The 24,274-nt window shown below is 40.9% G+C and overlaps 1 protein-coding gene across 1 annotated transcript in view; it reads left to right on the top strand.

Moving 5' to 3' along the window:
• Window positions 1-2,163: 2,163 nt before the first annotated feature.
• The window catches only part of Efcab3 (EF-hand calcium binding domain 3), a 418,970-nt gene continuing 396,859 nt past the window's right edge, over window positions 2,164-24,274 (top strand). Inside the window, exons 1-7 of the mRNA XM_085829216.1 lie at window positions 2,164-2,190; window positions 5,346-5,506; window positions 7,824-7,938; window positions 12,813-12,925; window positions 14,464-14,546; window positions 18,165-18,308; window positions 20,677-20,751. Coding sequence (XP_085685342.1) covers window positions 2,164-2,190; window positions 5,346-5,506; window positions 7,824-7,938; window positions 12,813-12,925; window positions 14,464-14,546; window positions 18,165-18,308; window positions 20,677-20,751 — 718 coding nt within the window. The remainder of the gene's footprint in view (window positions 2,191-5,345; window positions 5,507-7,823; window positions 7,939-12,812; window positions 12,926-14,463; window positions 14,547-18,164; window positions 18,309-20,676; window positions 20,752-24,274) is intronic.

The raw sequence follows: 24,274 nt of genomic DNA, 5'->3' as shown, positions 1-24,274 counted from the left end.
TATGCTCCTTGGTTCTTGGCCTAGTCTCTGGGAGCTCTGAGGGGTCCGGGTTAGTCCACAGGCATATTTTTAAAATTCTTATAACTTTGGAAGGATGAAAAAACCGAGATTCGAAGAGCATAAGAAATTTGCCAATTGTACACAGTAAGGGCAGAATTTAAATTGGATTCATCTATCTAAGGCCTGTGCTATTCACTCCAAGTTAAATAAGGGAGAATTCTGGTTGGGTTAGCAGTATGAGAAAATCCATTGATCTGTTTATAAAAATAATATACTTGAAGGCCAGCAAGATGGCTCAGAGAGGAGAGGTTCTTGCTGTCAAACCTGATGACATGAGTTCAATACCTGGAAGCTACAAGGTGAAAAGAACCAACTCCTTAAATCCTTTTCTGATTTCCACAAGTGTGTACCAAGAACCAACTCCTTAGAACTTTTTCTGATCTCCACATGTAGACAGTGGCATGAGTACTGCATTCCCCATATCAAACAAAATGTGATAAACTTTTTTTGGTTTTGTCTTGTTTGTTTTGTTTTGTTTTGTTTTTTAAGGCACTTTATGTCAGACTTCTGGAGAAAAATATTCTCAAAACACTCTTTACTTCACAGAATTTAAAAATTCAGTACATCCTAAAAAAAGCATTTATAGTCACAGACTGGGATTTATACATTGCCAACCTCATTTTATCTGTGGGACTCCCTGATCCCCAGACCCCAAGCTCTTCCCCACAAAGGAAGCAACCAGGCCTAATATAAACAACTCGGTGGGACAGATGATCTTGAGTTGCTATCCTTTAGAGACTAGGGGGCATGGAAGGTGCTAGAAGGGATGGTGAAGGTAGTCAAAGGAATGGGAGGCAAACCTCAAGTATGGGGACAGGCCACAGTGGGACTAAGAGTACCAGAGAAGGACAGAAAGTCGAACAGGAGGCAGCTGTGACCCAAGTCCGAAGTCTTCCAACGATGTCCACAACCGGCCTCGGTTGGATCGGATGAGGTCACAGGCCCTTATGAGGTGTGGGGAACGCGCGCGCCACCTCAGCGTTTTCCAGGAGGCGCCCAGGCAGCAGGTGCTCACCAGCTCAGCGGCTTCCCAGAGAGCCGGGCAGGACACTTCAGTGGCTAGGTCTTTGCGCCAGATCCCTCAGGCAGTCCCATGGGCGGAGCTTCGGGCTGATCAGGTGACCTCGGGGGCGGGGCCTCGCGGGCAGGGAGCGTGAGTAGGCACCTAGAGCATCCTGTGAGGAGGCTTGAAGCAAGGGAGGGAGGACTCCAGGCTTCCAGGAGGGACGAAGCACAGAATGCAGAACCTCAGGGACACGAGGGCAATGGTGGGACGATTCAGAGAGTAGGGTTTAGAGAGCAGTAGTAGGACCCTCAGGTGACAGAGCTGGAGAGGTGAGATTTGCTGAGGAAAAGGTTTAAGCCGTCTCAGAGGCTGAGAAGAGATGCGATATTAAAGGAGAAAGTGAATGTCTGTGTAACTGGATGGAGGAACGGTGCAGAAAGGTGGAGAGGTCTCTAAGTGGTCAGTCAATGTGTTGTCCTAGTTATGTGGAGACTTAGTGGTTGGGAAATTTCCCGGTGCCTTCAGCTCTACGACTGTCAGATCATTTGTTGTACAGAGGATGGTTTCTGTGTTTTCCACGTCTGCTTTCCTCTCAAGTTTTTACCTCCCCAAAGCAAAGCTGGGGGGAAATTCTCCACAGTGTAAGTTCTTGCATGAGGTGGAGGATCTATTGTTAAGCAAATATGATAAATGGAGGTTAATGTTTGAACATTCAATAGTGGCATTAGCTACAATGTATCTGCAATTGTGGTACAGTTTGTCCATTAGAATATTAACACCTTACAAGAGAAAAAAATTCTCTGATAGTTGCAACTAGTACTGTAGTACAACTAACAATGTAATGAATAACTCATCAGATGTGGCTTGTATAGCAGTAAAAAAATTCTGAGTTTTAAATGTAGGTCATTACATTTGTCTCTTAAACAAGGATGTGATCTTTATTTCCTATTTTTTCTGTTTATAGTTTGTGATCTTTTCTTCCTATTTTTTCTGTTTATAGTTTGTCAGGAAACACTTTTATATTATTATTGCTCACTCCTATTTATTCGTCAAGGCCTTTGGGTTCTGAAGGACAGAATTTACTTCCAAACAGAAAAATGGAGAAAACACATTTAATTTGCAAGGTAAGTTATTCGAGGCAGTTTTACTTATTTATTTATTTTTTACTTTTAAAGATTTCTTCTCCTTTTAAAATTATTTTTATGATTGTTTCTTATTCATTACTTTTAAACATTTAAAGAGTATAAAGTTCTGATAAACCTGTTTAGTAACTGACGACTTTTGAACTCTTTCAGTAGACATATGTTGGAATATTATTTACCAATAAGGTAATACTATACTAAAGAAGCTTCTAAAGCATGTTGTGGAATTCATACATACATTAAACTATATAAATATAACATATATTTTCTGGGTTTTTTTTGGTCAGATAATTTTTAGGTCACAGCTGCTGTGAGTTCTGCCACGTCACACCAAGACATCAGAGTTCTTTCTACTCATTCTTCTGTGAGGTTTCCCCAGCCACTTATGGTTGGGCATTTGTCTTAGTGACTATTTTAGTGCTGCGAAGAGATGCCATGACCAATGCAGCTCTTACAAAAGAAGAGAGCTTTGCAGCAGGGAGGGAGGGCGCGCCCCGAGAGAGAGAGAGAGAGAGAGAGAGAGAGAGAGAGAGAGAGAGAGAGAGAGAGACCGAGAGAGAGAGAGAGAGAGAGAGAGAGAGAGAGAGAGAGAGAGAGAGAGAGAGAGAGACCGAGAGAGAGAGAAAGGCTGAGCCTAGGCCTGGGTCAGGTGTTGGGTTTGAAACCTCAAAGCTCACCCCAGTGACACACCTCCTCTAACAAGGACACATCTAGTCTAACAAGGCCATACCTCCTGATCCTCCCCAAACAGGTCATCCAGTGGGACTAAGTGTACAAATATAAGCATTACAAAGACCATTCTCAGTGAAACCACAGCAGCATTCAGCAGTCATTTATTCTTTGTATTTTGACTAGTTATGAGTCGGTGTAGTCACCATTGACCACCGTAAACAGAAGCTTTCCTAATCAAAGCCAATAGCACTTTCCTGTGGGCGTAAACTCAGTTATTTACAAAGCAGTTTTGACAGGCATGTCATGTCCGTTTAGCGAAACAGCCACAGCAGCTTCCACACTAGGGCTTCTGACCTTCCTAGCTTCTGACCAGATTTACTGTTACACACGTGCCAATCAGAAAGCATTTGGTGAGCCCCACCACTGGTTAGCCCTTATTTTACCTGTGAGCTCATCTTTCCTGGCCAGTCAGTGTTGTTGCATGCAGGGGGCCACAGCCAAGTAAGGCAGTTGTTGACAATTCTCTCTCAGCAGCCTGGAGAGCAGCTTCAAGCACTGTTGGTGCTGGCCAGAAAGGATGGAGCATCCAGCTGGGTTTCAGCTCGGTTTTCCTACGTCTTAAGACTTGTTGTATCTTTAGCAGTAGTGCTGCCAGCTAGTTCTGGTGGCAACCAACAGCAATGACAATTGCTGGCATTATATGCTATTAAAACTATAGCCACCCTGCAGTTAGTAATTAGATTATTGAGACATTCCTTCAGTGCAACTGAGACTTTGTACTCCTTGATTCTTCCCTTTTCTCCATCCTTCCTTCTTCCTGCCAGTCTGTTTCTATCTGAAGATTTCATTACACTGTATCTTAGTCATAGCAACCACTCCCTTGCTCCCACTCCCCCTAGACTCTCTCAACACTGTCTCTTTTTTTTTAAACATTACCCACTGAGTTCAGTTTGTGCTGCCCATATGCACACAGGCGTAGTGAGATGCTAGCACCTTTAAACTGTTCACCTTGTGTGTGTGTGTGTGTGTGTGTATGTGTGCATTTACTTATATGTGAGTGCAGGTGTCTGCAGAGGCCAGGCAACAGCATTGGTAGTTTATGTACCCACTATCACTATACCTTCATTCGCTTTCTTCCACATTTTGGTCAATTAATCTCTTTGATAACAACTCTTTGTGATGGTTAGGGTTGTCAATCTGACAGAATCTAGAATCACTTAGATGTCTGCCAGCCTCTTTTTTTTTGTATTATTTTATTTATTTTCTACTCTTTGAAAACTTCATATACATATGTACTGTATCTTGGTCATATTATATCCCAACTCCCTCCCTCCTGCTCTCCTTGGGTTCTCCAACACATCTCCTTCCTAACTTCATGGTGTTCTGGGCATTTAGAACCCATGATGGTTCCATACAAATTTTAGGACTGTTTACATTTCTGTGTGAAGTGGCGTCTAAATTTTGATAATTTCATCAACTGTATAGGTTGCTTTGTGTAGACACACAATATTTGTTCTTCCAATTTATGAGAATGGTTATGTTGATCTATTTACTTCTGTCTTTACTCTCATGGTTTTTTTTTTTTACATTTATTTATGTGTATGAATGTTCTGCTTGCACATCTGTATGTGCACCATGTGCATGCTGTGTGCCTGCAGAAGTCAGAGGAGGCCACTGGATCTCCTAGAGCTAGGGTTAGGAGTGGTTGTGAGCAACCATATGTGAGCTGGGACTTCTTTACAAGAGCAACAAGTGCTGTAAACTCCTGAGCTACTTTCTCCAGCCCACTCTTGAGTGTCTTCTATTGTTTTTATAGTTTTCATTGTTACCATTCAAACAGATGTGGAGTGGTGTCTTGTTTAACTTGCTGTTTCTCATAAGATGATGTTTAATATCGTTTTCATGTGCTTACTAGATGGATGTCTGTACATCTCAGGTTGCAAACTTTGTTCAGAGATCCTAGCCGTTTCTAAATTGGCCCCCACAACTGTAACAAGGATGAATGCATCTGCATGCACATAAACATGTCGCATGCTTTAAAAATCCTTTATTAGATGTGTTCTTTGCAAATACTTTTCTCCTAGTGACTGGCTTAGTGAAGGCCTAGTGAAGGCCTTTCAACCTTTTGCTGGTGTTCTTTATAGAGTAGATGCTCGTTAATGTTAATAGAATGTGGTTTTTTTTTTTTCCTTGCATGGACCATGCCTTAGGTTTGTATCTGAAAATATTTTTTTTGTGGTAAAATGATTGTTTTGAAAAATATGATAAAATTTTGCACCTATGTATATTCATGAATTCTGTGCCTTTTATAGCTACGTATTACATTAAAGGATACATATTCTTTTAGAATAGTAATGTTCAAATAAATAAGATCCTTTTATAACCAAACTCCCTTTAGATGAATGTTATATCTAATATGTATGTGAAGAGGCATATGCATGACTGTGATCATTGGCTATTCTCAGACAGAAGAAAGCATTGATGTATCAATTCATGGCTCGGATACTATCACAACCAAGCTGACATCAAGAAATATCGAAACTAAGAAATACTGCAAAATTTCTAAAACAACAGGGAAGAAAATTTCATCTGAAAGTAAGGGTTTTATCCCAGAGTATAAAAAAATGTAAGTTAAAAAAACTTTGAATTTACATTATGAAATTATCCCTTTTCAAGTTTAAAACGGCCAGACATGCAGCACATATGTGTCACAGTAGGGTCGTGTGTGTTGTGGTCATTCTGTTAGGAACACGGTGTTAGCACCTGCACGGTTGTTCTTACACCTCTTCTTACTCTGTTGCAGCTCCATTGCGGTCTAAAAGCTTTCTCAGAGGTTCAGTTAGATGGGATGAGTAGCTCATAGGTCTGTACGTTTGTCCTCAAGAGAATTTAAGAAGGACATGGAAGCATTTTTCCATCTGGGCTTGGGCTTATGAAATTAGATCACTCGAATCCTGTAGTTTCTTTTTGGCATACCAGTTACCTAGATGTCTTTTGTTAGTTAAAAAAGAAGTTCTGGCATTCTGTATACACCTAGGCAAACAGTCTTCATTTTTAATATTTCTTAAAGGCAGAAAAATTGTTTACTATAGGAAAGAAATACTATGAGAAAATGTTTTGGGTTTATCTCATTTTTTTTCTTTTTCTCTCTTCCTTCCTTCCTTCCTTCCTTCCTTCCTTCCTTCCTTCCTTCCTTCCTTCCTTCCTTCCTTCTTCCTTCCTTCTTCCTTTTTTTTTTTTAAAGATTTATTTATTTATTATATGCAAGTACACTGTAGCTGTCTTCAGACACACACACCAGAAGAGGGCACCAGATCTCATTACGGATGGTTGTGAGCCACCATGTGGTTGCTGGGATTTGAACTCAGGACCTTCGGAAGAGCAGTCAGTGCTCTTACCCACTGCCATCTCTCCAGCCCCCCATCTTTTTTTTTTTGTTTTTCCTACCAAGTTTTGGTCTAACGGATTCGTGAAGTTAGAAATTACCTGTGTATTGTAATTGGAAGGGCATTTGAACTGAAGTCTTCCTATCATGTTTGTATTTCTGTTTTATTTAATACAACATTTTGACCACTATTTACATTTGTAAGGTAACGATGATCAAGGTATTTATCTCTGGAAAACCACATAAAAGTTATCTGGCAAGGAGTGGAAGATACTGCAAGTGTCTCTTTCCCTTCCTTAGTGTTGAAGTGTTCAAACTCATGTCTTGGGAGACACAAGTCTCAAAGGACTGGGATGTAGGGCCAATGTTTTAATACATTATTTATAGCAAACCATTTATTTTTTATAAAGTGCTAGAGGTAATTTATAATTTTATGTGTTTATACTTTAAAAATATGAAAGCTTAAACTCTCTGCAGTCCTGTGGAAGCCATGGTTAAGTCAGAAATAGAAAGACTTAATCTCAACAAGGAGATGGGGGTTGGGTGGTGAGGCAAAGAAGTAGCAGGCTCCAAATTGTGTGGCTAAGGGGCCATGATGTCAGTTTCAGAGGTCACTACCAACTTTTCCTTTGTAAGGAAATAGATTAAGAAGAAATTGAAGACGTTAGAATGTTTCTTTTTAACACAGCTACATTTTGTAAAACAGGTTTAGTCTTTATATATTTGGTCACTTTCTGTTTCTATTTCTTAGTAGAAAAAAATATTTTAGAATGTGAGTCATAGTCAAAATAGTTGAAAGCCATTTCCTTTGACACCAGAGGTCTGTATAGGTGACTAACTGTAGACAACCTTGGGGTGTGTCAGGGGATAAGAGCAGGTATCAGAATCATGGCGTGGGAACTGGGGAGGGTTGGGATTAATGAGGATACAGTATCAAGAAGGACAAGGTATCTGCTAAGAAAGGAAGTGGGTAGATGATGAAATTTCCTCTTACTTCACAATTTTGCTTAGATTAAATTTTCCAGTAGCTGAAATAGTGGAAAATGTGCAGGATAGATGACCCAACATTGGCAGGAATAATACATAGAAGGAGAGGCTGTGTAGATGAAAGGAGATTTAAAACACATTCCAAGCAAGCATGGCACACTAACTGCATCTGATGCGGAGCGTGGAAGTTTATTTAGCAGACAACGGGAAACTTGTACACCCATTGTCTATTTGGTGATACTAAGAGATGCCTATTAATGTTTATGTGTCATAATGATGCTTTAAAGTGTTTTTGAAAGGAAGAAACAATACCTGATAGATATGTTTATCGAAATTGTTACAGATGAAGCATTACTGATGAACTCTATGCAGATGACTAAATATTGGGACTTCGAACATATAGGAGATGGGAGCAGGGATTAAAAAGATCTAATTAGGCCATGATTTAAGCCGGGTGATGGTCCGTGGAGAGCTTAGCATCCTATTTGGAAATTTCCACAATCCAAAGATTGAGAGGAAGATAAAGTCAGGAACATAACCCAGCAGTTATCCTAATTTCTGTGCCATTTAGATACGAGACATCGCTATTCGTGTACCGAGAAGAAAAGTCTACGGAGTTCTCAGGATCAAAAAAGTTCAGGAGAAAGAAAAATGTGCAAGTACAGCTTCAGAGTAAGAGAATGGAGGCGAGTCCGAACCTGCCAAGTGTCCCTTGTCCTCAGCCTCCGAAGCTTCTGGACGTTCAGGTGTTGAAATGTTCCTATTTTATTTTTGTTTTATTATTTTTTTAAATTTAATTTAATTTTTTTCCACACTCCAGATTTTATCCCCCTCCCAGTCCACCCTCTGACTGTTCCCCATCCCATACCTCCTTCCCCTAACACCCCCCTCCCCCGCCTCCATGAGAGGATGTCCCTACTCCCCTGACCCCTCACCAGACCTCCCCACTCCCTGGGGCCTCCAGTCTCTTGAGGATTAGGTGCATCTTCTCTAACTAAAGCCAGACCTGGCAGTCCTCTGCTGTATATGTGCTGGGAGCCTCATATCAGCTGGTGTATGCTGCCTGGTTGGTGGTCCAGTGTTTGAGAGCTCTCAGATTAATTGAGACTCCTATGGGGTTGCTCTTCTCCTCAGCTTCTTCCAGCTTTTCCCTAATTCAACCACACGGTCAGCAGCTTCTGTCCATTGGTTGGGTGTAAATATTTGCATCTGACTATTTGAGTTGCTTGTTGGATCTTTCAGAGGGCAGTCATGCTAGGTCCCTTTTTGTGAGTGCTCCATAGCCTCAGTTGTAGTGTCAGGCCTTGGGGCCTCCCCTTGAGCTGGGTCCCACTTTGGGCCGGTCGCTGGACCTCCTTTTCTTCATGCTTTTCTCCATTTTTGTCCCTGCAGTTCTTTCAGACAGGAATAATTATGGGTCAGAGTTTTGACTGTGGGATGGCAACCCCATCCCTCACTTGATGCCCTGTCTTTCTGCTGGAGGTGGACTCTACAAGTTCCCTCTCTCCACTGTAGGGTATTTCATCTAAGGTCCCTCCCTTTGAGTTCTGGAAGTCTCTCATCTCCCAGGTCTCTGGTACATTCTGGAGGGTCCCCCCCCCCACCTCCTACCTCCTGAGGTTGCCTGTTTCCATTCTTTCTGATGGTCCTCAGGGCTTCAGTCTTTTTCCCCCATCCAATACCCGATCATGTTCCCCTCTTCCCTTCCCTGTCTCCTTTTTCATCCAGGTTCCTCCCTCCCGTCTCCAGTGATTGTTTTCTTCTCCCTCCCAAGTGGGATTGAGGCGTCCTCACTTGGGCCCTTTGGCTTGTCAACCTTTTTGAGTTCTATGGACTGTATCCTGGGTATTCTGTACTTTTTTGGGGCTAATATCCACTTATTAGTGAGTACATACCATGCATGTCCTTTTGGGTGTGAGTTACCTCACTCAGGATAATATTTTCTGGTTCCATTCATTTGCCTGCAAAACTCATGATGTCCTCGTTCTTAGTAGCTGAGTAGTATTCCTTGTGCAAATGGACCACATTTTCTGTATCCACTCTTCTGTTGTGGGATGTCTGGGTTGTTTCTGGCTTCTGGCTAACACAAACAAGGCCACTAACTGTTACTATTTTATTTTATTTTTTAAAATGTTACTATTTTAAATATTGGGATTTTTTTCTCCTCCTTTCCTTCTTCTGCCGCCTCTTGCTTGGTTTTTTTTCCCAAGACAAGATTTCTCTATGTAGCTCTGGTTGACCTGGAACTCACTCTGTAGATCAGACTGGCCTTGAACTCAGAGATTCATTTGCCTCTGTCTCCTGAGTGCTGAGACTAAAGGTGTGGGCCACTATTGCTTGGCTTCCTTTTCTTTTCTTATGCCTGTGATGGTTAGTGCCAGTTGTGCACTGGGCGTGTCTTTGGGGGCAGTTACCTTGATTACATTGAGGTAGGAAGAATTGTCCACTGTGGGTGCTACTATCCCTTAGGCAGGAGATCCTGGGCTGTGGGAGTGAAGTTGAGCTGGGCACATGTGCATGCATTCATTGCTCTCTGTTCCTGATTGTGGATGTGAGCAGCTTCCTCAAGTTCTTGCTGCTACTGTGACTTCCCTTCTGTGATGGACTACACTTTGGAACTATGACTCAAAACGAAGCCTTTCTCCTTTAGGTCGCTTTTTCAGAGTATTGCTTCATAGTGGTATAAAAATTTCTGCTTTTTTTTTTGTTGTTGTTTTGGTTTAGTTTGTTTATTTGCTTCAAATAGGTTCTCACTATGTTGTCCACAGCGACCTCAAATTCTTGGGCTCAAGTGATTTTACTGCCTCCATCTCTTAAGCAGCTGGGAGTACAGGTGTGCACTACCATATCTAAGTGACCTTTCTTTCCTCCTTCTTTCCAAAAATAATCCATGTGATCTCAGAAGACTAGGAGATTTTACGTTTTCCTATTGACTTAGTTTAAATTTCTTTTTTTCTTTTTTATTTTTCACCGTGTTGTGTGTTACTATTGTTTGCCATTTAACTCTGACCCTCAGTGTTCCTTGGTTGGTGGACATCTCCAACATCTGCCCTGATCTGCGCATGGGACTTCAATGGTCTTCTCCCCGGGGCTTTGTATCTCATAGTCTCTCTTGTCCTTATTTGTAAAAGCACATCTGTCCTTGGACATCTTTTATTGACATCTTCATTTTCATTACATCTGCAAAGATTTTTTTTCCCTTTTAAACACGGTCACGTTTACGGATTCCAGATATTAGGGCAAGAAGTGGAACCCACGTTGCACTTACTGTATCCTCTGTTATATACTTAGGTGTGCACTTCTTTTTATCTGTCTGTCTTATTATTTGTTGTGCTTCTTAAATTTGAGAATAAATATTTCAATTCTGGAAGAGCTCAATTTGTTGTCCTTTTTGTTTTTGTTTTATTTTTATTTCCATTTCTGGAGCCTTGTGCACACCAAGCAAATCCACCCCTAACACATCTTTTAAGATGCTTGCTGTCCTCCAATTCTTTGTCATCCTTTTGGTTTCTCTGCCACTGGCCACACCACTCCATTCTTTATGCTCTTTAACACACACACACACACTCTGAGGCAATTAGCTTAGAACAGTAAGAGCTTTCTTTTTGTTGTGGCTCTGGAAGTTCTAGTTGAAAAGCAAATTGCTCCACCTCTCCTCCACTCTTGGTGAGGAGCAAAAGCTAAACAGACCACTCCCTTTCTGAACTCCTGTTCATGTACAGTAAGATATCAGGGTCCTGCTGTCCATCACCAGTAGACCTCAAGTATTCCTAGGGGCTCCCAACACATCACTACCTCTCAAAGCTTCCGTTGGTTCCTAATAGCCCCTTCCAGGCAAAAAGTCTCTAATGTGTGGACCTTTGGGTATACTACCCAGAGTTACATTGCTTCATGTTTTTCCCCACAAGTTTTTATTTCTCTATTTTGGTCTTAGTATTTTGTTCCCCATCTATTTAGTAGTTAACATATTTTTTTTCTACCCAATTTTTTTGTTTGTTTGTTTTTTTGTTTTTCGAGACAGGTTTCTCTTTATAACCCTGGCTGTCCTGGAACTCACTTTGTAGACCGCTGGCCTCAAACTCAGAAATCCGCCTGCCTCTGCCTCCTGAGTGCTGGGATCAAAGGCGTGCGCCACCATGCCCAGCTTTTCTACCCAAATTTAATGTACAGGTTTAACCCTGTCCATTGAGATTTAGATTCCAATGATTATTTTATTTTCAAAAGTTTTGCTTAGTGGTTCCTTAAAGTTTATCTATATGTCATGCTCCCTTCACGTTCTGTAGTTATCTCAAGAAGGTGTCAAGTGAATCCAGTGTGTGAAATCCTTGTGGCATCCAAATCTTTGTTATTCTTGCTTGTGTGAGCTGTGTCCTTTCTTTCACTTGTAATTGATCTACATTTGAGAACCTTGTGATGATTTTCTTCTTCTCTGAGACACACACACACTCACACACACACACTCATACACACACACACGCACTCACACACTCACATACACACACATAACACACACATACACTCACATACACACACACACTCACACACACTCACATACACACACACACATGCACACACACACACACACACACACACACACACACACACATGCATCTGTCTTTCCAGGGCCATGATTACAGGCAGACCCCATGTCTGGCTACAAAAGGTATCTTTTTATTTTGGAGAGAATTCTTACCTATTTTTGCCTTGTATTTCACAAATTTGGAGCACTTTAATTAAAAACTTCCACTTTTCTTGGCTTATGCATTTGAATTGAATATTCACACATGCCTCTTTTTCTTCTAGCTTGGAGTTGCGACAGGGCAAGTCTTTATTCTGTGTACTCTTCCTTTGGGGTTAAATGTTGTTATTGTTGTTTTCCCCAGCTGGTTCTTATAGAGAGCATTACTTTTAAGGACATTAGCTCTACATGGAGCCTCAGTACCACCTCCCACCAATCTCCTGGTGCTTGAGTTTTCTCCACAGTCGTTAATGCTCCAAGGGCCAAGCTGCGTGTAAAATTGGAAACACGTATGAGTTCTCATTTTCTAAAGTGGTATTTTTCTATCTCCCTTGTCATTTGTGTTTTTCCCCAATCTTCTTTATACATGCTCTGTTAAGTGGTTAATTTGTTAGACCGTAAGGATAACCTAAAATGAAATCACTCGTATCATTTGTATAACCATTGGTTCCCCACAGTATTTTGCATATATAGCTAAAGCCAATATATGAGCCTAGTCTGGTAGCGGAGTCAGATTCTTTTTTTTTTTTTTTTGCCACAGGTTTCTCCTGTTCTATAAAATCTATTACTGTTAATCAAAAATATTAATTAAAAGTTATTTAGTTTTGAATTTAAGGAAAAAAAGTGGTGTTTCCAAAGAATATGTAGTTTTGAAAAGTTTTTAGTGCCCATGAAATGTAATTCCAAAAAGCAGTTTTATAGCAGGAACATGGCTAAGCGAGGTGCTGTGGTATGGTTATCTCTCTGGGGGTTTATTGTTCAAGTCGATGGATTACCAGGCTGAACTTGCTGACTAATCAATGTATTTGCTCTGGGCTCTAGATTGCCACTCCCGCTTTGAAGGTGTCAAAGGAGAAGATAACCAAGAAAGAAAGTCCTTCCAAGTTGCCAAGTCACAAACCTTCACTAACTCAACGTACAGCTCCGACTGCTGGGTATTTAAATCATTCTACTCTGACTTTTGAGCGTGGGGCTTGAACTTGGGGACTTCCCCTTGCAATTGTGTATCTCTTCCACATGCAGAGTGCCAATAATTTGTTAGGAAGGCCTGGGAAGAGGCAGACATCCTTTATGTGGGGTTGCAGGACTTAGATTGTATCCTATTGACCACATATCCTAGTTCAGTTTCTGTGAAATTCACGTTGTATCTTGGGCCTTACTTCCAGCTATTTAAAAGAGAGGGTCTTATGATGTAGCCCTGATTGGCCTCAAACTCAGAGCTCTACCTGTCTCTGACTTCTGAGTCCTGGGATTAAAAGTGTGCACTGGCCCCACCTATTAAAAAAAAAACTTTAAAAAGTTCTGTGTGTGTGTGCACATATATGTGTGAGTGTCTATAGAGGCCAGTAAAGGGAGTTATAGGTGACTGTGAGCTACCTGACATGGGTCCTCTGGAAGAGCAGCATTTGATCCTAACCAGTTAGCCATCTGTTCTGCCCCTCCCTGTTCATTTTTGTACAGAATCTTGTATTGTGTTAACTCTTTAGATTTCTTTCAACACTAATATTATTATTCCAGTCATTTACATTTTGTAGTATTACCAAATGAATCCCCTTTTCCAGATTGCTTTATTTGTAGGTAATGGTGGAGTCTGGGATTTCTTTCTTTCTGTTTAAAGATGTTCTTATTTGATTTGTCTTATAAACGTTTCTTTAAAGAATAACGATGGCTTGTACTAAGAGCAGAAAAAATTGGACTGGAGCCAGAGGCTAAGGAGTCAGCATACTGACAAGGGCAGATTCTGCTCCGTGCAGAATTATTGTCACAAAGAAGCAAGATGGGAATTTTGGGGTGAAAATATCAACTCTTACCATGTGGAAATTCTCTCTCTCTCTCTTTTTTTAAACATTTATTTATTCATTTTATGTATATAAGCATCTATACACTGTAGCTGTACAGGTGGTTGTGAACCTTCGTGTGGTTGTTGGGAATTGAATTTAGGACCTCTGCTCACTACAGTCAACCCCGCTCACTCAGTCCTTGCTCAATCCGACCCAAAGATTGATTTATTTATAAATAAGTACACTGTTGCTGTCTTCAGACACACCAGAAGAGGGCATCAGATCTCATTATGGGTGATTGTGAGCCACCACGTGGTTGCTGAGATTTTTTCAGGACCTTCGGAAGAGCAGTCAGTGTTCTTAACTGCTGAGCCATCTTGCCATCCCCGTGTGGAAATTCTTTAATGAAGGTTCTCTTGGTTGAATTTGGAGCACGTGCCTGTGGTCCCAGCACTTGTGAAGTTAAGGCAGGAGGATCACCAAGAGTTCAAGGCTAGTCTGACTACGTGGTGAGTTTAACAAAGCCTGGGCAACTTAGTGAGACTGTGTTTCAACAATTATCATAATAAATCAGGCAAAATAAAATTTCTTATGATTTCAGGATACTTATAGGTTTGCTATTTTTAAGTTTTTTGTTTTGTTTTTTAATGAATGTCCTTTGCTGCTTTCTAATGTGACCCTTTCTCTGACAGGAGAAAAGTTATGCCTTCTAACCTCTCCCTGACATTATATGAACAAGTATCTGAAGAATTCTTAAAACACCAAGAACTAAATGGTAATAAGAAATTCTAGAACTCATATTCTTCTCCCCCTCCCCCTCCCCTCTTCCTCCCCCTCTTCCTCCCTCTCTCCCTCCCTCCCTCCCTCCCTCCCTCCCTGAGCCTATGCAGGTCACACTGGACTCAGACTTGCTACTCTTCTGGCCTGTTGGTATCCCTTTTAATTTTTGCCCCCATTTTCTTGTGCTAATTTTCTTGGGGTCTATTCCAAATTTTACTGTTTTCCTCAAATTCTCACTTCTATCAGCTATTGTTTAGCTGTATTAAAGATATATATAAATAAAGTTTGCTTTTGTCTTAGGGCTCCAGTTCTCTCTAAGAGCTGTTGCTCAAGTGCTTGCCAGGCTAGCATGAGAACGTGGCATGAGTCAGCTCCAGCGTTTATATTCATAAGCTTGGCATGGCTGTGCACACTTGTAATCCCTGCCCTTGAAGGCAGAAGCAGGCAGATTCCTGGAGCTCGCTGGCCAGCCACTCTAGCCTCATTGGCAAGCCTCAGGTCTCAGTGAGAGACCTTGTCTCAGAAGACAAGCAGAGGGCTCAGGAAGAATGACATTTGAGGTTGACCTTTGACCTTTGACCTTCGCACACTTGCACATGTGCATACACATGACTTGCTTATTTAAAATCTATGAAAGTAAACGTTTTACTTTCCATTTCTTTTCAACAGTGTTTAACATGAGAACTACCTCAACATCTTTTAAGTATACAACGTAGGGTTGCTCTTTATGCATATAATATTGTACAGAAGATCTCTAGAGTTTATCATATGCAATTGGAACTTTATGCCCATTTATGCCTCCTTTCCCCCCTCCCCTCAGTCCTTAACAACCACTATTTAGTCTCTGCTTTTTAGATTGAACTTCAGATAAGTGGTGTAAGTAGACTGGTCTGCCCTGTGACTGGCTGTGACTGGCTGTGACTGGCTTATTTCACTAAGCGCAGCATCTTCCAGCTTGTTCCTATCAGTTCATATTACAATAGTTCTTTTATTTATTTATTTATTTTAAAAAACAAGTGAATAATATTCTGTGTATATACCTTGCTTAAAAATTAATTCATCTTTTGATGGCTGTAGTTTTTGTATTTTGATTCTATGTCTTGGCAACTGTGAATACTGCTGGTCACAGGGATGGAGGTGCTATCTTATTGAGATTCTGATTTAAAGTGGGTATTTATTTATTTATTTATTTATGGCTTCATGTAGCCCAGTCTGGCCTCAAACCCACAACGAGACAGAGGATGAGATAGCTCCATGTGAGCCAGGCTGGCCTCAAATTCGCAATGAAGTGAAGGGTGAGATAACTTTATTAGCCCAGGCAGTCCTTAGACTTACAAAGAGGTGGAGGATGAGATAGCTTTTTTTCTATTATTAGATATTTTTTTAAATTTACATTTCAAATGTAATCCCCTTTCCTAGTTTTCGCTCTGAAAATCCCCTATCCCCTGCTCCCCAACTCACCCACTCCCACATCCTGGCCCTGGCATTCCCCTATACTGGGGCATAGAGTCTTCACAAGACCAAGGGCTTCTCCTCCCATTGATGACCAACTAGGCCATCCTCTGCTACATATGCAGCTAGAGATATGAGTCCCACCATGTGTTTTCTTTGACTGGTGGTTTAGTCCCAGGGAGCTCTGGGGTTATTGGTTAGTTCATATGGTTGATCCTCTTATGGGGCTGCAAACCCCTTCAGCTCCCTGGGTACTTTCTCTGGCTCCTCCATTGGGGACCCTGTCCTCTGTCCAATGGATGACTGTGAGCATCCACTTCTGTATTTGCCAGGCACTGGCAGATCCTCTCAGGAGACAGCTATATCAAACTCCTGTCAGCAAGATCTTGTTGCCATCTGCACTAGTGTCTGGGTTTGGTGGTTGTTTATGGGGTGGATCCCCAGGTGGGGCAGTCTCTGGATGGTCATTCCTTCAGTCTCTGCTTTATGTAGCCCAGGCTGCCCTCAGACTCAAAATGAAGTGAACGGTGAAATAGCTTCATGTAGTCTAGGCTGTCCTCAAACTCCCAGTGAGGCAGAGAACGAGTTTTGCCTCTGACTGGCCTGCTCTGACTTCCAAGTGCTAGGATTGTAGATATGCTGCTGTCATTCCCAGTGTAGCTGATTCCATTGTTTATTAAAAATAAAACCTCAGAGGTAGGATTGCTACATCATATAGGTTTGTTTCTTCATAGAGAGGTAATAAAAACTACTGGGAACACTTCCTACAATTCTTGCTTAATATCCACAGACTTATAAACACCTTTCACAGTCTCCCCTTCTCTCTCTTCAGAAATGGTTCCCTTTCAACAGACCAATCCCTTTACATTTCATTTATACTTATTTATTTCTGCTTCTGCAGGGTTATATATGCATATATATATATATATGCATTTATATGTTAATGATATATATATGATAAATCTACAATATGTTCATATAGATAATGTATAACATAAGTATATATGATATAAGTGCGTATAATATAAAGAACAAATATATATTTATATATGCTATGTGTATTTGTTTTGAGACTTGGTCACACAATGTAACTCTAGCCCACTATGTAGATCAGGCTGGCCTGGATCTCATGGAGATCCCCATGCCTCTGCCTCCCAAGTGCTGAGATAAAAGTCACAATTAAGTCTTGTTATTAATGTTCTGTATTTGAAGTTTCTTTTCCCGTTTCTATTCTTCCTCCCCCTCTCTTCCTCCTCCTCCTCTTCCTCCTCCTCCTTCTTTTTTAAATGTGTGTGTTTGGTTTTCCTGCATGTATGTCTGTGCATCGTGTGTGTGTTCATGGAGGTCAGCAGAGGCATCTGATGCCCTAGAACTGGATGCACAGGCAGTTGTGAGCTGCAGTGGGTGCAAGGAATGGAAACCTAGTCTGGAAGAACCAGGGTTCTTAATCACTGAGCCTCCGCCCCAGCCCAGAGAAGCTTCTTAAATACTTTGTTTTCATTAGTACCCCATTATTTTTGCTTCCCATTTTACTGAACTGCCTGTCTTCTACCTCCGTTCCTCCAACCCCCTTTATTGTTATTATTTTCCTTTCTCCCACCCCCTTTCTATGACTTCTTCCTTTTATATTTGTCCCTCCCTCCCTCCCTCCCTCCCTCCCTCCCTCCCTCCCTCCCTCCCTCTCTCCCTCCCTCCCTCTGTCCCAGGTTGACCTGGAACTCACTATGCAACCCAAGCAGGCCCTGAATTTTAATCATCCTACCCTGACTTTCCTGGCTATTGGATCTTTTTCTTAAATATTGTCTTCACTGAACTAAACAAAATTCAATTCGACAGCCTTTTTTTTTTTTTTTTTTAATTTTGAGGGGGAGGAGAGTCTATACAGTATCGCTGGAAAGAGGAAAAAAAGAAAAATCTTGTCTTCTAGAAACAATAAGAACATAAAACGTGCTGTTTGCAATGCACCCCGTGTGCTGCAGGAACAGAGAAGGAAGGCTCACTCCTCTGGACATATCTAAATCACAGTTAGATCTGAAAGGGAAAGCCTGGGCAGGCAATTGCACACCTCTTTCTCGTTTCATTATTGTTTTCTCCTGTGGGAGTGTGGGGCAGTCATGCTGGCTGCTCACTGTAAGTAATCAAGTGTTCTCTGTGTGTGCAGCCCTTTCCAAGGGCTGTCTCATTTTCAGTAAAGTTCGCAGCGGTAAGATTTACGTGAACGACTTGCCGGAGGTCCTTCACGCCTTGAAGATTTCTACCAGTGATTCAGAAGTTCGTCAGGCGCTGAAGGCCGTTAGCATCGATGGTAAGTTGTCTCATCCTGCATGCATGAATGTCAGTTATGTTTATCTGACTAATTATAGATGATGATAGGAAGGCTAAACGGTAAATACAACGTGAAGCTTTTATAACGCTTTAAAAGCATGGCTTACAACGACTAAAAAGCGATGCCTCAGGTGAACGCAGTTGGATTGATTACTGCTCTGGACTTTGATACAGTTTCATCATTGAACTACAGAGGGACTACTTTCATTTAGTTATTTTAACAGTGATGCCACATTAACGATGTAATAAATATCTGAGCCAGTCTCCCCAGATGAAACCCAAGATCTTCACAGTGATTTGCATCGAATCATAAAGTCCACAAAACAGCCCAATTTTTCAGTTTCTCCAGTTTGAGGAAAGTTCTATCCCGAGTTGTATGTTCTTATTCCTTTTTTTTTTTTCTTTTTTGGTTTTTTTGAGACAGGGTTTCTCTGTGTAGCCCTGGCTGTCCTGGAACTCACTCTGTAGACCAGGCTGGCCTCGAACTCAGAAATCTGCCTGCTTCTGCCTCCCAAGTGCTGGGATTAAAGGCATGGGTTTTTATTCCCTTTTATATACTTTCATTGTTATGGATATGTTTTCAGAGTATTTAAATATCTATTTAAAATTTTTTTTACAAAGTTATCATGATGTATATAATCTTGATTTTTATATCAATATTATATAAAAAGATTCCTTTTGCATTTTTGTATCTACCTCTTGTTTGCTTAATCATTTGTATGCTGTTATGCCGTGAAGCTACATCATATTTTGTTTTTCTGTTGCCTGAATCTTTCTGGAATAAGCACTTTGACATAATGAGAGTGAAAGCCAGTGGAAAGCCTCAGTCCACCGGTGACGTCTCCTGGCTCCACTGCCATTGAGTTGGGCTGCTTATTCCAGAAAGAAGACAGCTTCATGTCCACTATCTCACGGGTGAATGTGGGACTTCTTTCCAAGTCTGTCATGATACATGCCTTGATGTGTGTAACTTTTAAATTTGATTTCCTTACAATTTTCAAGACTGACTGTGGGAAGATAGTTTATGCCAAATTATGTTTCAAAGGTTTTGATTTTTTGAAAGAAGCACAGGAAAAAGATTCCTAATGTTTTATAGTCAGGTGGAGTACACATCATGATGTCAACATTCTATGCCTGATTATATACGTCACAATTTTTAGGAGTCAAGAAAAACACACCATATCTTGGTGGTTATAAATATTTGTCATTTACATTAGTCTAGCTTATATTGAATGGTGTCAGAATGTCAGAGAGAGAGAGAGAGAGAGAGAGAGAGAGAGAGAGAGAGAGAGAGAAACGAGAACTACCCTATAACCCAGCTATACCCCTCCTGGGTATCATCCAAAAATTCTAAATTACATATCAGAGATCCTTTAATGTATGGATGAGGAGATTAATGACTACAATGAGGGCTAGCAAGATGGCTCAGTGAGTAAGAGCACTTGCATGCAAGCGTAAGGACCTGAGTTTGAAGCCAAGCATCTGTAAAAAACTGGGTGTGACTGTATACATGCCTATAAGAGAAGCTGGGTGTGGTGGGAAACAACTTTTATCCCAGTGCTTGGAAGGTCAAAACAGAAGAATTAGGTTATCATTGGCTACATAATATGTTCTGGGCCAGCCTGGGCTACCCCAGACCCTGTCTTGAAAGTCCAAAGGAGAAAAAATGTCAATGAAAAATACAAATACCCATGGGCCCTTTGCTTTCACTTTGATTTCTGAATATGAATTGCAGAAGCTGGCATACTTTTTTTGTCATGTGTCATTTTGGGGGCTAGAGAGATGTCTGGGGCAATTAAGAATATTTGCTGTTTTGTAAAGGGCCAGAGTTTGGTTCCCAGCATCCAGGCTGCATGGTTCAAAACCATTAGTAACTTCTGCTCCTGGAGATCTGACGCTCTCTTCTGACCTCTGCCCAAACTTACACTTACATGCAGATATCCCTCCACAAGTGCAAGTTACAAATACAAATTTGGTGGAACCATGAATAAAGATCAGGAAAGTACTGATAATCCCTGATCCTTGGTGTTCAATTATGGAAATACTGTTTATTATTTAATATGGTATTTGAGTTCTTTCCTGGTCAGGCTTCTCTCTTTTAAATATAAATATAAATATAAATATAAATATAAATATAAATATAAATATATATGTATGTATATATATATGTATGTATATGTGTATATATATATGTATATTCTCTATAGAATGGAAATGTGCGATGGCTCTTGCAGACAGGCAACGAGATTCTGATATCAGTGAATTACACTCACGTTTTCTGTTTGCATTTTAAGCTTAATGAGTTTACTGACGCTCTCTGTCTCCTTGATTCTGAACCCTTTTTATAGTTAATGGAATCCTGGATTTTACAGAGTTCCTTAAGGTCATGAACGACACTTCTCCATCAGCCTCTCAGGATCCAGGTAAAGATAATATTAATCAAAAGTATAAAAGAGAATGTTTTGGATAGTAACCGGTTTCAATGTAGGGCTAGAGAGAGCATCTTCTGTCTTCTTAGAACCTCATGTTCTTTTACTTGATAGAGTACACAAATTAGACAGGAGTTTTTAAAAAGTTTTTTTTTAAATGTGAATCTCTGTTTCTCTATCTGTCTGTCTGTCTGTCTGTTTGTCTGACTGACTGTCATCTCTGTCTTTGTCTGTCTCTGTCTCTCCCCCTCTCTCTCCCATGTATGTGTCCCATATGTGTGAAGGTATCCACAGAGGTCAGAAGAGGGCATCCGATACCATGGACCTGGTATGAGTCCTGGGTACCAAACTGGAGTTCCCTGAGAGTGGCAAGCACCTCTTAACTGCTGAACCATCTCTTCAGCCCCTGATTTTTGTTTTGTCATTAAAGACATTTAAAAATTTAGAGCCAGTAAAGATGGCCGAGTAGGTAAAAGCATTTGCTACTGAAACCTGACAACCTAATTTAAAATCTCTGAAACACACACACACAGACACACACACAGACACACACAGACACACACAGACACACATACACACACACAGACACACACACACAGACACACAGACACACAGACACAGAGACACACAGACACACACACACAGACACACACACAGAGACACACACACACAGACACACACAGACACACACAGACACACACACACACACACACACACACACACACACACTGACCCCTGGGTCACTGCAGCAGTATAATTTTCTATTGTTAAACTCCTGTTTTTCCGTATGTAACTGGTAAATAACTAGATGAATTATTTCATTTTTTATGTATGTATATGTTCTTGTGTATATATAGGTGTACACATGGGGGTCAGAGGACAACTTGAGTGCTGAGTCTGGCTTTCTACCTTCTTTGGGACAGCCTCTTGTTCTTCCTACTGGGTACATTAGGCTCACTGGTTTGTGAGCATCTACTGAGTTTCTAGCCCTCTGCTTCTCACCACAGGGATTACAGACCAGTGAGACCATGCCTGGTCTAAGGGCGTCTCGGGGGACCAGAACTCAGGTCCTCACACTGTGGCAAGCTTTTAACCAACCAGACCATCTCCCTTGCCCTTAGATGGAGTCATTTAAAAAAAAATTAGTGTGTGTGTGTGTGATCCAGAAATTAAATTAAAAAATCCAGAAATTGTCAGGCTTGAGTAGCAAATGCTTTTACCTACTCGGCCATCTTTACTGGCCCTAATCTAAGTTTTTAAATGTTTTTTTTTTTATGACAAAAACAAATCAGGGGCTGAAGAGATGGTTCAGCACTTAAGAGTGCATGTGCACACACACACACACACACACACACACACACATACACACACACACACACACACACACACACACACACACACACACATGCTCACACGTGCACACCATGGTGTGTGTGTATAGGGTCAGAGGACAACTTTCAAACTTTGCGGATTCAGTTCTCCCCTTCCACCATGAGTTCTGGGGGACTGAACTCAGGTTACCTGGGGAGCCATTTCACTGGCCCTGAGACTGGTATAATTTTGATTATCTAAATTTCTCTACAGAATATTTTATAAAAAGAATCTTCTTTCCCTGGTTAACCATAAACCTCTCTTCAGGCAAACCTCCATGTTTTTATGTATGCGTTTTTGTTCTTGTGTGTGCTTGTTTTCGGTTGAAGTTGTGTTTTCTTCTCCACCGATAGTTCTTCGTCCACTGTAACTTCTCCCTGAGCCTTCAGATACTTATTGACTTCTCAGTTATTTATTTTGGATTACAAGTAAACAATGAAGCTATTGTAAGCACTGTTCATGCTAGTTATAGAAATAATACTTCCAAAACTCTGAGACCGCTAGTGTTTTCTGTTCCCATTAGGCAAGATCAATTTCTTAGCTCAGTCCTTGGGATCATGTATTTTACAGTCTATCAGACTGTGTTGTCTTAGACTCGAGAATCCAAGAGTGTGGTGTAGTATTCTTATTCCAGGAAATGCAAGCAAAACTGCTTTTAATTCACTCACCTAATGTTATTAAACGCCTTACTTGTGTACAATAGATAAGATACTTGCCTTATTTCCACCCCTTTTGATTCTTTACCTCCTATTTAGATTTTCCTTCAAGTTCCCATGATACTGGGCTTCTTTGTTTAGTTGTTATCCAACTTAAAGCCTTTTTTTCTATCCACCTATGTGTGTAGACTTGTAAATACTTCATAGCTATAAACTATCGCTTATATTTTAGTGCCTATTTCTTGAGTTTATTTATTTATTTATGTTCATTTTTTATTGGTTATTTTATTTATTTACATTTCAAATGTTATCCCCCTTCCCAGTTTTCTCCTCCACAAACCCCCTATCCCCTCCCCTTCCCTCTGCTTCTATGAGGGTGCTCCCCCACTCACCCACCCACCCACCCACTCCTGCCTCAGCATCCTAGTGTTCCCCTACCCTGGGTCATCGAGCCTTCACAGGACTGAGGGGCTCCCCTCCCAGTGATGCCCGATAAGGCATTCCTCTGCTACATATCCAGCTGGAGCCATGGGCACCCCCTGTGTACTCTTTGGTTGGTGGTTAGTCCCTGGGAGCTCTCAGGGGTCTGATTGATTGATATTATTGTTCTTCCTAGGGGTGCTCCTTCAGTCTTGCCCTAACTCTTCCAATGGGATCCCTGCGCTCAGTCCCATGTCTGACTGCATGCATCTGCATCTATATTGGTCATGCTTGGGCAGAGCCTCTCAGGGTACAGCTATACCAGGCTCTTGTCAGCAAGCTCTTCTTGGGATTAGCAATATTTGTTTTGTGTTTATGGTCAAAATGTTTTGAGAGTAGTCAAGATCTCATATTTCCCATATTCCTTTTAAAACAAAATAAAAAATAATATATTATCTAAAATTTAGATGTAAGATGTCTAAGCATTGAACTCTAAAAGAACTTCAGCTCTTTCTAGCTTATTATAAGTTTAATATTCACTTTAGAATATTTTTATCCTATTTTGAGACAGGGTCTTTTGTCATCTAGACTGATTTTGAATTTACTATGTAGCTGAGGCTGGCTGTGAATTCTTGATTTCCCCAGCTCTACCTCCTAAGAACTTGGATTACAAGCCTGCACCACTACATCCAGTTAGAATACTTTCTAATACACCACTGTTGCTCACAAATACATGTATATGTAATACAAATGTGTTTTCAAGGCAAACAAATTACCAATTAGTAGCAAGGGAGAATCAGAGGGCCTAGGTCTTACAGAACCTAAAAAACAAGCAAACAAAATGCCCCCAAACAAAACAAACCATCAAAGCATACTATTGGGAATCAAGAGATCTCTCCTTATTTTCCTCACTGGTAAGGTGCCCAGATCCTATAAATAATTCCTTACTCATGATCCTATAAGTAGCCATATTTAAACATCCGTTCAACAGTAGCGACAAAAGACTTGAAAGTAGAGGGGGAAGGGAAAGGTGAGTGTTCAGATCGGGAGGAAGAGGAGGGTAATGCAGG

This window comes from Mus caroli, unplaced genomic scaffold, assembly GCF_978045245.1.
Source record: "Mus caroli unplaced genomic scaffold, Mus_caroli_1 scaffold_13, whole genome shotgun sequence".
Lineage (NCBI taxonomy): Eukaryota > Metazoa > Chordata > Mammalia > Rodentia > Muridae > Mus > Mus caroli.
The sequence above is the reverse complement of the archived record's forward strand: the minus strand, read 5'-3'. Positions and strand labels throughout refer to the sequence as shown.